Consider the following 12,288-nt stretch of genomic DNA (forward strand, 5'->3'; position numbering starts at 1 on the left):
AGTTTAATTTTGTAATGCTTTGATCAGTTTGTAGGTTTTCAAATTTCATAATTCCAGGGACAGTCCAGAACTGGAAACATTGCAACTGTGGATTTAGCAACAATATACCTTTTATCTACCAAGAGCTCCATTACAGCTACAACATACTAACCACAGCCCTAACATAGCCAGATGCTTACATATACAGATCATTCGGAGAGCAGCACACCCCACTCAAGCACAGTCTTAACAGCTATGGCTTTCAACTTTCACCTTGTGTCCAGCAACCTGCAGCTAACAGTGTTTCTGTAGTCTGTTCTCAGTGTGATTTGGTGTGTGTGGTTGTGTATGTCTCTTTTCACTCTTTTACCAATCGATTCACTCTGTCTACTTGACACTTTCCTTCCTGCCAAACCCTGTGGAGAAGTAACAGAGAGCCCCAGAATATCGACACACATTCATATTCTAGGTCATGTTAGAGGGTCAACATCTGATTTTTATAGCAGAAATCTAAAATGTAGAAAGAGCAACAAACAAATTCTGAAAAAGTTCAGCTTTCAAATTGTCAATATACTCTTTTCCAAAGACTCACTAGTAACAGTGCAATCCAATAAAAGGAAGGTTTTGATCTTGCAGAAATCAGAGCTAAAAATGTGGTTAACTGCTAAAGGCCAATTTATTTCATAAAGTTTAGGCATGCCTACCATTTACCAGATTGTGCTTTATTTTGTTTCAATCCTTTTGAGCCCAATATAATAGATTTTAAAGGTAGAAACTTGACAGATATATTTTGTACAGTAAAGGAAGTATCCAAATAAATGTACACTAAATCACACATTCTGTACTTGATGTCCATTCCTTTAGATTTTTCTCATGTGAAGTGAAAGGGGAGAGAGGGGAACAAGTTCAGTTATCTCCCTCATTGCCATGTGCTATTCAGAATGCCTTAAAATTTCACCCCCATGCACAGCTTGTGACTTTAAAATTCTACCACTTTGCTGACAAGCAACAAGTGATTGGGATAGGAAATATATTCAGTGCTTTTCCCCTCTTTCCCCCCAAAAGTTCCATCTACTTGGAAATGTCAAAATTGCAGATGAATGTATTTGGGGAAAACAGCTTGGCTGTTGTTGCATTGTGGAGCACAGAATGTGGCATCTAATGCAAAATTAATTTCAGTTATACATAAAAAAGCAAATGTGTAGCCCACATAACCAAAGAATAAAACAGAAAAAAAATGTGTTGGTCGCTTTGATTAAAACACAGCCAAGGGGTGCCTGTACTTTTATGCTGTTTTTTTCTTTCTCACCCTCACCCACACTTTTCATGCCTACCAACTCTTATTGCCATTTCCTTCACACACAAAAAATGAGCAGAGATCCTAAAAGACACTTTCTGAAAATCAGTTGGGCATTTACACCAATGGAAGACATTTATGCATTTCCTGTGGGTTCTTAATTCACCCAGTAATTTGGTGGAGCATAAAGTAGTGCTGGAAAGTATTAAGAAGTGGAATGTAGTAGGAATATTTTTTTCAGTTGACACTTGTTAAAGGATAAGCTGTAAGAAATATTTGTGCTGTCAGTCAGTATTAGGCGAAGGGAAGGGGTATTTCTGAATTACCCAGGGAATGAAATGGACATGGAAATATTGAGACATTTGCAGTTTGAAACATTAAGGCTTTTTATGTCCGCTATCTCTCTTCTTCCTTATCTGCTTGCAAATGCACATGCCCTCTTGGGATATTTTGATATTGAAAATGTTGTTTGGTGAGCCACCATGCACTTTAGTAGGACTTTCCAGCTTTGGGGCCCACCCATATTTTAACTATGGCATCTACATGCCACCTCTCTGATCTGAATTCTCCAAACTGTTTATTAACACATCTCTTAGTTGTATAACACAATAATCAATTTGTCATTCAGACAAGCATGGAAAACAAATGAGTTTCTACTGAATAGGAAAGTTAATCAAACACGCAAGCCAGACAGGCTGTAGCTGATATTTAATGTGGTTTTAACTGATAAAAGGAGTACAAGCTGTTGTGGTGTTCTTTACTATTCTGACATGCCTGTGATCAGAGTACCTTGTGTTTGATCTTGCACTGGATCAGCTAACCGTAGTAAACTGGGTATATGACAGAGAGGCAAGCTGTTCAAGTGACAAAGTTCTGGCAAATTAAATGAACAGCAGAGTCTTTTTTAATGAACTAAAGATAAAAAGATATAAAGAAAATGTGTCTTTGGCAAGATAACTCTCTCAAAGCAATGTTCGGGTACTCTAAAACCAGATGCACCCTTCCGCCATCCCTTGCTATAGACCCTGGATTTCTCTCAAAGGTCTGTTGTTGGCAGCCTGAATAAACAGTACTAACAGGCTGCAGGGCTTTTATGTAACTCCCATTTCCAGCATCCTATGCTAAATCAGCAAGTAACATTGCTTTTCAAATGCTTTAATATATTGTCACCTACATCAAACTGTTGGGTTTTGACAGGATCAAAACAAAACAACCACTTATTTGTGCCCTATGTCATGAGCAAACAGCACTAAAAATGTACTAATGAACTGACAGATGTTCATTGTATGGCACAATACTTTTACTTGCCATGACCAGCCACTGAAGAATCCTTCTTGTACAGTATTGCATGGGTTGCACCATTAAAGTAATTGTGGTTTCACTCAGATTTGTTTACACTATCATCTCCCTTAAGAGGTCTGTTTTATTCTAGGTGCCAGTGATCCAACCTGTTGTCTCCAAAACTATTAATCAAGGATGATGTTCTTTTGTATCACTTTCCATTTCAAATGTTAACCCAGGTTTGAAGGACTATGTTGGCTTCCACAGAGTAAAAAGATTCAGTGAATATGTGATCAGAACAAGGATTTTGTGATGAGCAGCCCAATCCAGATCCTGAGGCATCCAGGGAGAGCACTGCTGCCGCACTGCCTCCAGAGGGCTTCAAGGCAGCATGGGAAGGCAGCTGGAAAAAACAGCAACAGCTGCCTGGAAGCTCTCTATAGGGCTTAACGGAGTTATGCCAAAAGGGTGGCGTAACTTCAAAGCCCTGGCTGGGTGGAAGTTTTTTACAAAGTTTAGGATTCCTGTGCACCACTCTACTAGAAGAAATATAATATAAAAATTAATTGAAATAGCTAAACAGTAGTCCTCTATGCAAGCACAAGGTCATTTCTGACCCATGGGGCTTTGTCATATTATGTCAAACTTTGTTTTCAGGGTGGCTTGCCATTGCCTTCCCCAGTCATCTACACTTTACCCCTAGCAAGCTGGGTGCTTATTTTACCAACACTTATTTTACCAACCTTGGAAGGATGGAAGGCTGAGTCAACCTTGGGCTGGCTCCCTGAAACTGATTTCTATCGGGATTAAGTTTAGGTCATGAGCAGAGTACTTTGACTGCAGTACTTCAGCTGATCACTCTGTGCCACAGAGAGCTCCCCACTGAAACAACATGCTGCACTTAAAATCAGATCAGATGATCAAATCTGTTTTGTAAAGTATTTCTTCCATATTCTTGTATGTCCATCAAAGACATTGAGATTTGATGCTTATTCCTTCCCTTCCAGCAGCATGTCCTCTGTTGTGGAAGTGCTGCACCATTATGGAGTGCATACCTCCAGTATTAGGTGCTTTATGCTAAGCATCTTGCAGTAAGCAGAATGTGCTTAAAACCAGAATGCATTCCTCAGTGGATGACTTTCTCCACATTGGTTTTGTTCCTTAGCTCAAAATCCTCAGTCTGGATCTTTATTGCCATTTGACCCTAATCAGAAATGGTCACCTCCACCCTTGTATCCTTGGATCTCATCAGCAAGGGTTCAGCGGTTATTGACATTGCCATTCATAAATACATCTGCCCTAATACAAAAAATTACAGAACCCATACATTAAAATCAAGAGTTTCTCAAATGTTGTTCCCTAGAAACATGAAATATATGAGCATCATTTGGATGCTCTTACATTGTTAAAAAAAACCTTACTCATGCAACTGCACTCTATTCCAGTTATATCTAGACCACTTTCCCCCTAATTATATTGTTTACAGCTGATAATATCACATCCTGCAGATAACGATGTAGTGTGTCCATGGCTATAATGGACTTGGAGGAAAAAACACTCAGGGCCACAAGATGGATTTTCTTACATAATGTTAGAGTACGGTTACCTTTTAACCAAAACACATATTGTTTTAAGTATTTGTCCTCAATACATATTTTATTCTTTGCTCTTTTCAGTAACCTGTTCATCGTTTCCTATAACCTGACATCAACTAATTTATGCAATATGGAGGTTGAGCTATGTGAAATGTTTAATTTGCTGAAGCAAATGTTGAGCTTTGTAGTCTACAGTTAGTGTTAATTAGCAGTAGACAGTTTGTCAAGGCTTTTGCAGTTCTGGCACTGAATAAATTATAATATTTACTGTTTGCTGACTACCTGCAAAACTAAGTGCTAGCCAAAAGAGACCTGCCCAAATAAGTCTAGTCTCTTACAGACAACAAAATAGTAATAGTATAATTTAAAACTGGGAAAAAGAATGCTACAGCAGTTTAGTCATAGGATAACTGGAACAGATGAACTGAAACTTTCTTGATACAAGAAACAATAATTTAGTAAGTATTAATTGGCCATGGATCCCCCCTCCCCCCAAGAAAGCAATTTGAAAAAAATGGGAAGATGTGAGAAAGAAGAAAAATACAAGATCAAAAGAGCAACACAGAACTAACAGACCAAGAAGTCTAAGAATGTGAATGTACAGATGAAACTTAAAAAGAAATTGCCTGATCATTGCACTGAAAAGTGAATAACATAATTTAAAATCCAGTGCAAGACAGAAAAGGCAATCAGTGCAATTAGAAGCGGATAAAAGTATTTGCATACAAACATTATAAGGACAGAATATAACAACAGGTTTAAAATGGGAATAATGGGAAAGTCCAACTAAAAGAGTATTCAGCACCTGGGTAGACTCATCCCAAGAAAAATGAATTGGTTGTAATGGGTAGCAACAAGAGTTAACTATTGATTCAATATGAAAAGGAAAAGAATTGGGAGGGGCAGAGTTGGTTCTGTAATGAGGCCATCTGAGGTGGTGACTTCAGGCACCGTATTTAGGGATAGCAACCTACTGTTCTGCTTGCTGCTAACCTCCTGTTATCAATTTCTTGCCTGCCTGATGGCTGTCCAGGAAGCAGAGGAAAGAATCATCCTTATATCTTTACTTCCTCAAGCCTCTTTCGAAACAGTGAGGCATGCCATTCATTCCAATTCTGAACTCTCACAACACTCCTTCATGTAAGAGTTTGGCCACTTTTTCTGGTGGTCTGTTGGAAAGAACCTTTGAAGAATTAGGGAAGGCCTGCCAGGGCATCCACTGTTTATTATGCTTTTAAGAACAAGCCAATGGAAGCAAAGAGGGAAGGAGCATTATTTCCTCTAGCTTCCAGGTGGATTCCATTGATGAGGCAAGATGAGAAGGGTCAGGACTGTGGCCGTTGCTGCCACTGCCTCAGGTGGCAAAGTGTGTTATGCTTCCACTAGAGAGAAATACTCAAAACAACATCAAGATCTCTAGTTTCATTGGGAAGCTGGGAAAATAGCTGCAGCAACAGAATGCATAAAGAGACATAAGGACTGGCTGAGGGATTAAAAAAAAAACTTAAAAGATTTAATGTAAAAGTGTCACCAACTATGAAGAAATAACATGATGGACTAGTAATAAGAGGTAAAAAATCAAAAAACCAAGAGGAATAACTGAATATTTCCAACAATATTCTTAATAGCAAACCTGATAGCCTTGTATCTATCATTCAGTTGGAAAAACAAAGCTTCTACATTATCAAAGGATTCCCCATTTATGTAGAAAAGTATGCACTGGTAAGCTGCTTCCAACGTGCATAGATTGCTAGGGGCACTTGAGTATCAGTTAAAAAGAAAAGGGAAATTGGTCTTACTCCTGAGGTATTCCAGAGGGAAAGAAGGTAAGAGGCATTCCAATCCCAGTTCCCCCCCCCCAAAAAAAATCCAGGATAGTACCACTACTTTGAAATTAGATGCCTGAACGAGATAATTAATTAGGGATGGGAGAAGAGCACACATTCACCCTAAATTAAGTCCCCGAGACACTGAACAGCAAAACAGGCATTTCCTTTGTACATGTAAATGCTATAGCATCTTGAAATTGTGAAATCAGGGCTGAAGGAAATGTGGTCAGTTTCAGAGTTTTTTTCCCAATTTATCCCATACAACGTGTGAGAAACGATTATAAAATACTCCTTCAAGTGAGGGGTTAGATTATCAGGTTCCTGGTCAGCAATCAGTTCTACAGAGCAATTGTGCTGTAACTGAACAGTAGTCCAGGACTTGGCGTGCAGGAAGTTACTAGACTCAGAGCTCACCAGTTACATACTATTGCACTACTGGGGAAGAGGAATAGTCAGTTCTCCCATTCCATACATGCCCACCATGACACCAGCAAATAAATATAATAATTCCAAAATCATAATTTTTAAAAAGCCATTAAAGGCCTAAGAACAAAGGACTCAATATGGAAACCTCAGGGTTTCCAGTATGCTGAGAAGTGGGAAGACTGAACAGAAATAATAAAAGTGAAATTACAAAAAGATAACAATAAAGATACACTATGGAAGAAAAAAAGACACAAATTAAATAGTATCAAAATCTAGAGATAAATTAAGACAAAAAGCAGAGTACTGGCACTGCTGTGCTTGGACAGGAAAAGAAAATTGCTTGAAATAATGTAATCTGTTGATCGATAGCAATGGAAATGAGATTGCTAAAGATCAAAAAAGCCAAATAAAAGCAAGGCATTCATGCGGTTGAGGAACAAGACAGTAATGAGCCAAAACAAAACAATCAAGAGGATTTTTTTAAAAAATCATTAGAGGTTAGTCTAAAGCAACTTTAAAGCCAAAAAGAAAAACACAAGTGGCTAAGCAAATGGTTGACATGTAAAGTAGCTAAGAAACAGCAGTAACAATCTGTACAAAGAATTCTGTTAGTGAAAGATTTTAAAATAGGAGAAATTAAAGGAGGCAATTAAAAAGAAATAGGATCAAAATACATGTAAATTCCCCAAAGTCTTTAATTGTAGATAAAGAATCAAATTGAAGCGTACCAGATGGAAAGAGAGAATTAACTAGCTCAGGAAGGTGAACACAAGAAGTTATCCTTGTTCATCAGAAAGAGTAGAAGTTGAAGGCAAATAAGTTCACAGGAGTTAAAAAGAATCAGAGTTTTGCCAAGCATCACCTACCCTACCCCTGTTGTACTGCATCAGTGTCCAAGCTATTCTGTGGGAAATGGAGAAAGAACAGGACTCTTTACATTAGGCTGCCTACCCAACTGCCTGCTGGGCCCTTCCTTGTTCAAACTATGCCAATGGCTTGCCTCCCTGAAGCAGAGAGGCTGTTATCCATTTGTATTGGTGAACTTGAATTTCTTTTGAAATAAAGTGAACTCCAGTGCCATCTTACTATTCATTGTGGATATTGAAACCATAGTGTTAATGTTTACTTAGAAGTAAGTACCACTGAATTCAGTGGCCTAATAAGCTGAGTAAGGGCAAAAGCCCAATTTCAAAATCAGACAGAAAATCTTGCCCCACCCTAGCTAGTAGTTTAAATGAGAGAAGTACAATCATAGAAAGACAAGATACACTTGAATAAGTCAGTCAGATGGTAGAATCCATTAAAGCAAACAAGAAAAATGAATTGAAATCTTGAAAGTTATCCTTGTTAACCACCTAGTGACTTACTTATAAAACACAAGAAAATAAAATAGATAAAACTAAATTCAGCCAGATAGCAGATCCTGAACTTTGCAAGCAAAGTAAAATAGTACCAGCCAAAGAGCAAAGACAGATTCCTTGTGACTAATGCATGACAGCTACCCAATATGACAGAAACTCAAAAGAAGGTGAATCTGGTGCAGCTAGAGTTATTCAGACCTTGAAGATAGGGTAGTTGCTCTCTCCATGGCATACTCCTCACAACAGCTCAATAAGGTTGGCAAGGCTGATAGATTATGACTGGCTTAAAGTCACACAGTAAGTATTATGACTGTGGTTTGAACCTGGTGTCCATATATGCAGTGGAGATAGGAGTAGGATCCATGAGACCCAGTTTCGTTCAGATCTCCACTTTTATCATGGAGGCTTGCTGAGTAACTTTGGCCCAACCCACCTCACAGGGTTATTGTGAGGATAAAATGAAGGAGTAGAGTATAATGTTGTAAGCCAGCCAGTGTGGAGAAAAGAGGTATATGAACATTTAAAGAAATAATACAAATCTAGGATAGCAGGAGAACTACTATCCAAGAACCTGATGTGTATTGTAGGAGTTTAAGACCAAGAGAATTCAGAGTGATTATGAAAAATTTTTTAGAACATCTCCCTATTGTACCATTTTTATCATGGTTTCATCCACAGACCATACTTGACCTCCACTGATTGGAGGTGACATCTGTCCAGAATGCCTACGTTAATGCACATCAGTATGTATAACATATGGCTGTGCAGTCCACATCCTCCATTTTCCATGGATACAAATGACATGTTCATACTTTACACACTTTTGACTGTGTGCCCAGAAACCTTCTTGTGCAAAGTCGCCTCCAGTATGTGAAGGGTGAGACTAGCTGTCATGATCCCTTCCTTTTCATATGTACGATTACAGGCCCCTTCCCCACATGCAGAATAATTCACTTCCAATCCATTTTCACAATTGTCTGCAAGTGGATTTTGCTATTTCACACAGTAAAACCCATTGAAATTGTTTTGAAAGTGCATTATTCAGCATGTGCAGGAGGAGCCATAGAGTGTCCATCTCCATGAGCCCAAAGAGTACAGTCGAGTCCTGTGAGGAAACAGTCATGTCAAGAAGAAGTTGAGTAGAAGTTGAGTAGACTAGGATGACAGTTAAGCAGCACTGGCTGTTCCCTTTGTCTTTCTCTCAGTCCATTAACTCCTCGTGTTAGCATTGTCAAGACAGTGGAAGGCTGGGTCTAATTGAACTTTAATATAGAATGCTCTGAAGCTGTTAAATGTGCCATATCGTTTCAATGCATTCATAATACAACGTCTCACTTAATGCCAGACTAAGCAGCTTTCCAGCCTACTTCCAGTGATGTGCCTGTAAATAATCTGCAACCTTTTGTTTTTGATCTTGAGTCTCTTGCCAGCCCTATCATTTCAAGTAGTTAATCATTTATTAGCTTTGAACATTCACATCCCCACTAGTCAATTAAATGTAGCAAAAATAACTTCCTGGGTTTCTTGAGATTTTTGAGAAATGCAAAGATACATGTCCATAAATCATCCAGTAGCCACAGAAAGGCAACCCCCCCCCCCCCCGCAACCATTGCCAGAAAAACAATCAAAGTCACTGTTACTTCAGTTAATCACAAAATATAAGGGTGGGTGATATTTCCTGATGATGAAATCAAAAGGCCCTTGTCAGGACAAGCAAGTCTGAAGTTCTTCGTTACTTTTTGCTGAATTCATGTTTTGTGGTTGTAAATTCTAATACAAAAGTCTTCCTACAGTTCAGTCATGGATTTTAATTGCCCCTTCAGTGCAAAAAGAAACGATGTCATCTGTCCTGTTGTATATGGATGTTCAAAATTCTGCTGACTAGTAGTGGCATATTATGCTCACTCCATGACACAGAAATAGCTGGTCCACTTCCCTAACATTAAAAATAAATGTTAAAACAGTTGAAAAGTGGACTTAGAGCTACCCTTGCATCCTGCTCCTGAAACCGTCTCCCTGAAAGCCAGTAATGCTGCTTGTTTGTTTGTGCTCTTAGGTGCTGATATAATAAAGTTACTTTAAATCAACATGGAACTTGATGGAGGTACTTGGTGTCTTAGAGTTGTGGTGGTAGCATATTATTTTAAATAATTCAGCATCCAATGTCAAAACAAATATTACATTACCTGAAAAAGGCCCTCTGACTTGAAGTATGTTTGGAAGATGAGCATTACTTTTATATTCAAACCAGTATTTCATTAAATATATCAACTTAAATAATTCATAATAAAACATGACTTTATCTCTGTATTGACTTATCTCCTCAGGTCCACAAGAGGTGGCTCAGATTCCTCCCTTTCTGAGGGCCAGCCAGCCCGGCAGCATCGCCAGTGTTTCCTTCTCAGAGTCCTCAGAGCAGCTCTTCCACTCCAGCTTCTCTTGCTGTTCCTTGTTGGTCTTGCTTGCCTTGTGCCAATGACTGAGGAAGACTTCAGCTGTGCCATGGCCAATAACTTTGCACGCTCCTTTCACCCCATGCTAAGATATACTAATGGCCCACCACCTTTATGAAGTAGTTCAAAAGGTGACAGGGAAGTGGGCATTTCAAACACAGGTATATCCCATGTCGGCAGCTGTGATGTCTACTTGACCACGTGCTAAACGAAATGTGGATCAGCACCAAATTGTATCAAGCATCAGGTTGCATGTTTGCAACTGAAAAGTCTATGAAATACGAGATGGGATCTTTCCCTCCCCTCAGCCACTATCCTGAATTAATCAGCCATTTTGGGTCAGTGCCCTATACTATGCATAGCAGAGGACTTAAGACTGAAGAAGAACTTCATTCATAACCGCGCCTTTCATTATCAGAATAATTGATATTTACACTGTATGTGTGTATGTGTGTGTATGTATGTATGTATACACACACACACACACACACACACACACACAAACTATGTTAAAGAGCTTTTAGAAACTTGTAAGATAAATTTTAAAGAGCTTGTAAGGGACTGTATTATTTCCCCCACTCTTTTGTGTGTGGGGATTAGGGTGGGGCATGATCTTTTAACCTTTGCTTTGGATGCACAAGCTGTAAATCTGAATGGCGTTTTTTATGGTTAAAAAAGTAACAGATGTAATAAATGAGATTCCAGAAGGCTTTATGAACAAATCTGTATGTTAAGTATTAAAAAGATACATATTTATGTATGTACAGTTTGCCAAAATTTGTTTGTAATAATTTCTTACAGAAACCATGGAACAATTTGTCTATGTGCTTTTTTAAAAGTTCTGGCATCAAAACCAGATGGCTCATATACTTACAGATGCAACAATTCAAAAACCAACTATAAAAGCTGTGATGATGATCTATTTAGAAATATTTGAAAGAAGCAACATTTTGAAGAATTGTTGCAATATTCTCTGGTGTATAAGAAAATTCTTCCATTAAAAGGAAAGCCCTAATCAAGCAAAGAAGTGAGGAAACAGGCTTCCACAGTGGTGTGCCTTTTGAATGCAGTGCTGATTGCTGGATGAGGATGGGAAGTCCCACCTCCAGCCCTTCAAGATACACACCAGCTGCTCCTGTGCTTCGCACAAAGGTGACCATTTCCACGGTGCCAGTTATTTTTGGCATTATTCATTCAAAACTGGTTTCCAGATGGTCTTTAAGGACAAGTTTGGATTTATACCCCACCTTTCTCTCCTGTAAGGAGCAGCAGTGGCATAGTGGTTAAGAGCAGGTGTACTCTAATCTGGAGGAACTGCGTTTGATTCCCCGCTCTGCCGCTTGAGGTGTGGAGGCTTATCTGGAGAATTCAGATTAGCCTATACCCTCCAACACACGCCAACTGGGTGACTTTGGGATAGTCACAGCTCTATGGAGCTCTCTCAGCCCCACCTACCTCACAGGATATTTGTTTTGAGGGGGTAGGGAAAGGAGTTTGTAAGCCCCTTTGAGTCTCCTACAGGAGAGAAAGGGGGGATATAAATCCAACTCTTCTTCAAGGTGACTTACAAACTCCTTTCCCTTCCTCTTCCCACAACAGACACCCTGTGAGGTAGGTGGGGTTGAGAGAGTTCCGAAGAACTGTGGCTAGCCCAAAGTCACCCAGCAGGAATGTAGGAGTACGGAAACACATCTGGTTCACCAGATAAGCCTCCACCACTCAGGTGGAGGAGTGGGGAATCAAACCCGGTTCTCCAGATTAGAATCTACTTGTTCTTAACCACTATACCATGCTGGCTCTCCTATTCACTCAAAATGGCAATGTTATGTAGTGTACTCTACATAAAAGTGCTCTATACTTTTATGAGGCAGAAGAGTAAAAAAGGTGGTCTGCAGTGCAAGCACTGGGTCATTTCTGATCCACAGGATGATGTCACATAATGACATGTACTATGCAGACAGTTTATGTGTCATTTGCCATTGTCTTCCCCAGTGGTCTGCACTTGACTTATTTTACCAACCTCAAAAGGCAGAAAGTCTGAGTCAACCTTGAGCTGGCTATCTGAAC

General features: G+C 39.2%; 1 protein-coding gene across 1 annotated transcript in view; it reads left to right on the forward strand.

Annotated features, from left to right (window-relative positions):
• The window catches only part of SYNE1 (spectrin repeat containing nuclear envelope protein 1), a 375,888-nt gene extending 364,907 nt beyond the window's left edge, over positions 1–10,981 (forward strand). Inside the window, exon 139 of the mRNA XM_048488624.1 lies at positions 10,096–10,981. Within this exon, the coding sequence (XP_048344581.1) occupies positions 10,096–10,339 (244 nt within the window). The 3' untranslated portion in view covers positions 10,340–10,981. The remainder of the gene's footprint in view (positions 1–10,095) is intronic.
• Positions 10,982–12,288: the final 1,307 nt, after the last annotated feature.

Source organism: Sphaerodactylus townsendi, linkage group LG01 (assembly GCF_021028975.2).
Source record: "Sphaerodactylus townsendi isolate TG3544 linkage group LG01, MPM_Stown_v2.3, whole genome shotgun sequence".
Taxonomy (NCBI): Eukaryota; Metazoa; Chordata; class Lepidosauria; order Squamata; family Sphaerodactylidae; genus Sphaerodactylus; species Sphaerodactylus townsendi.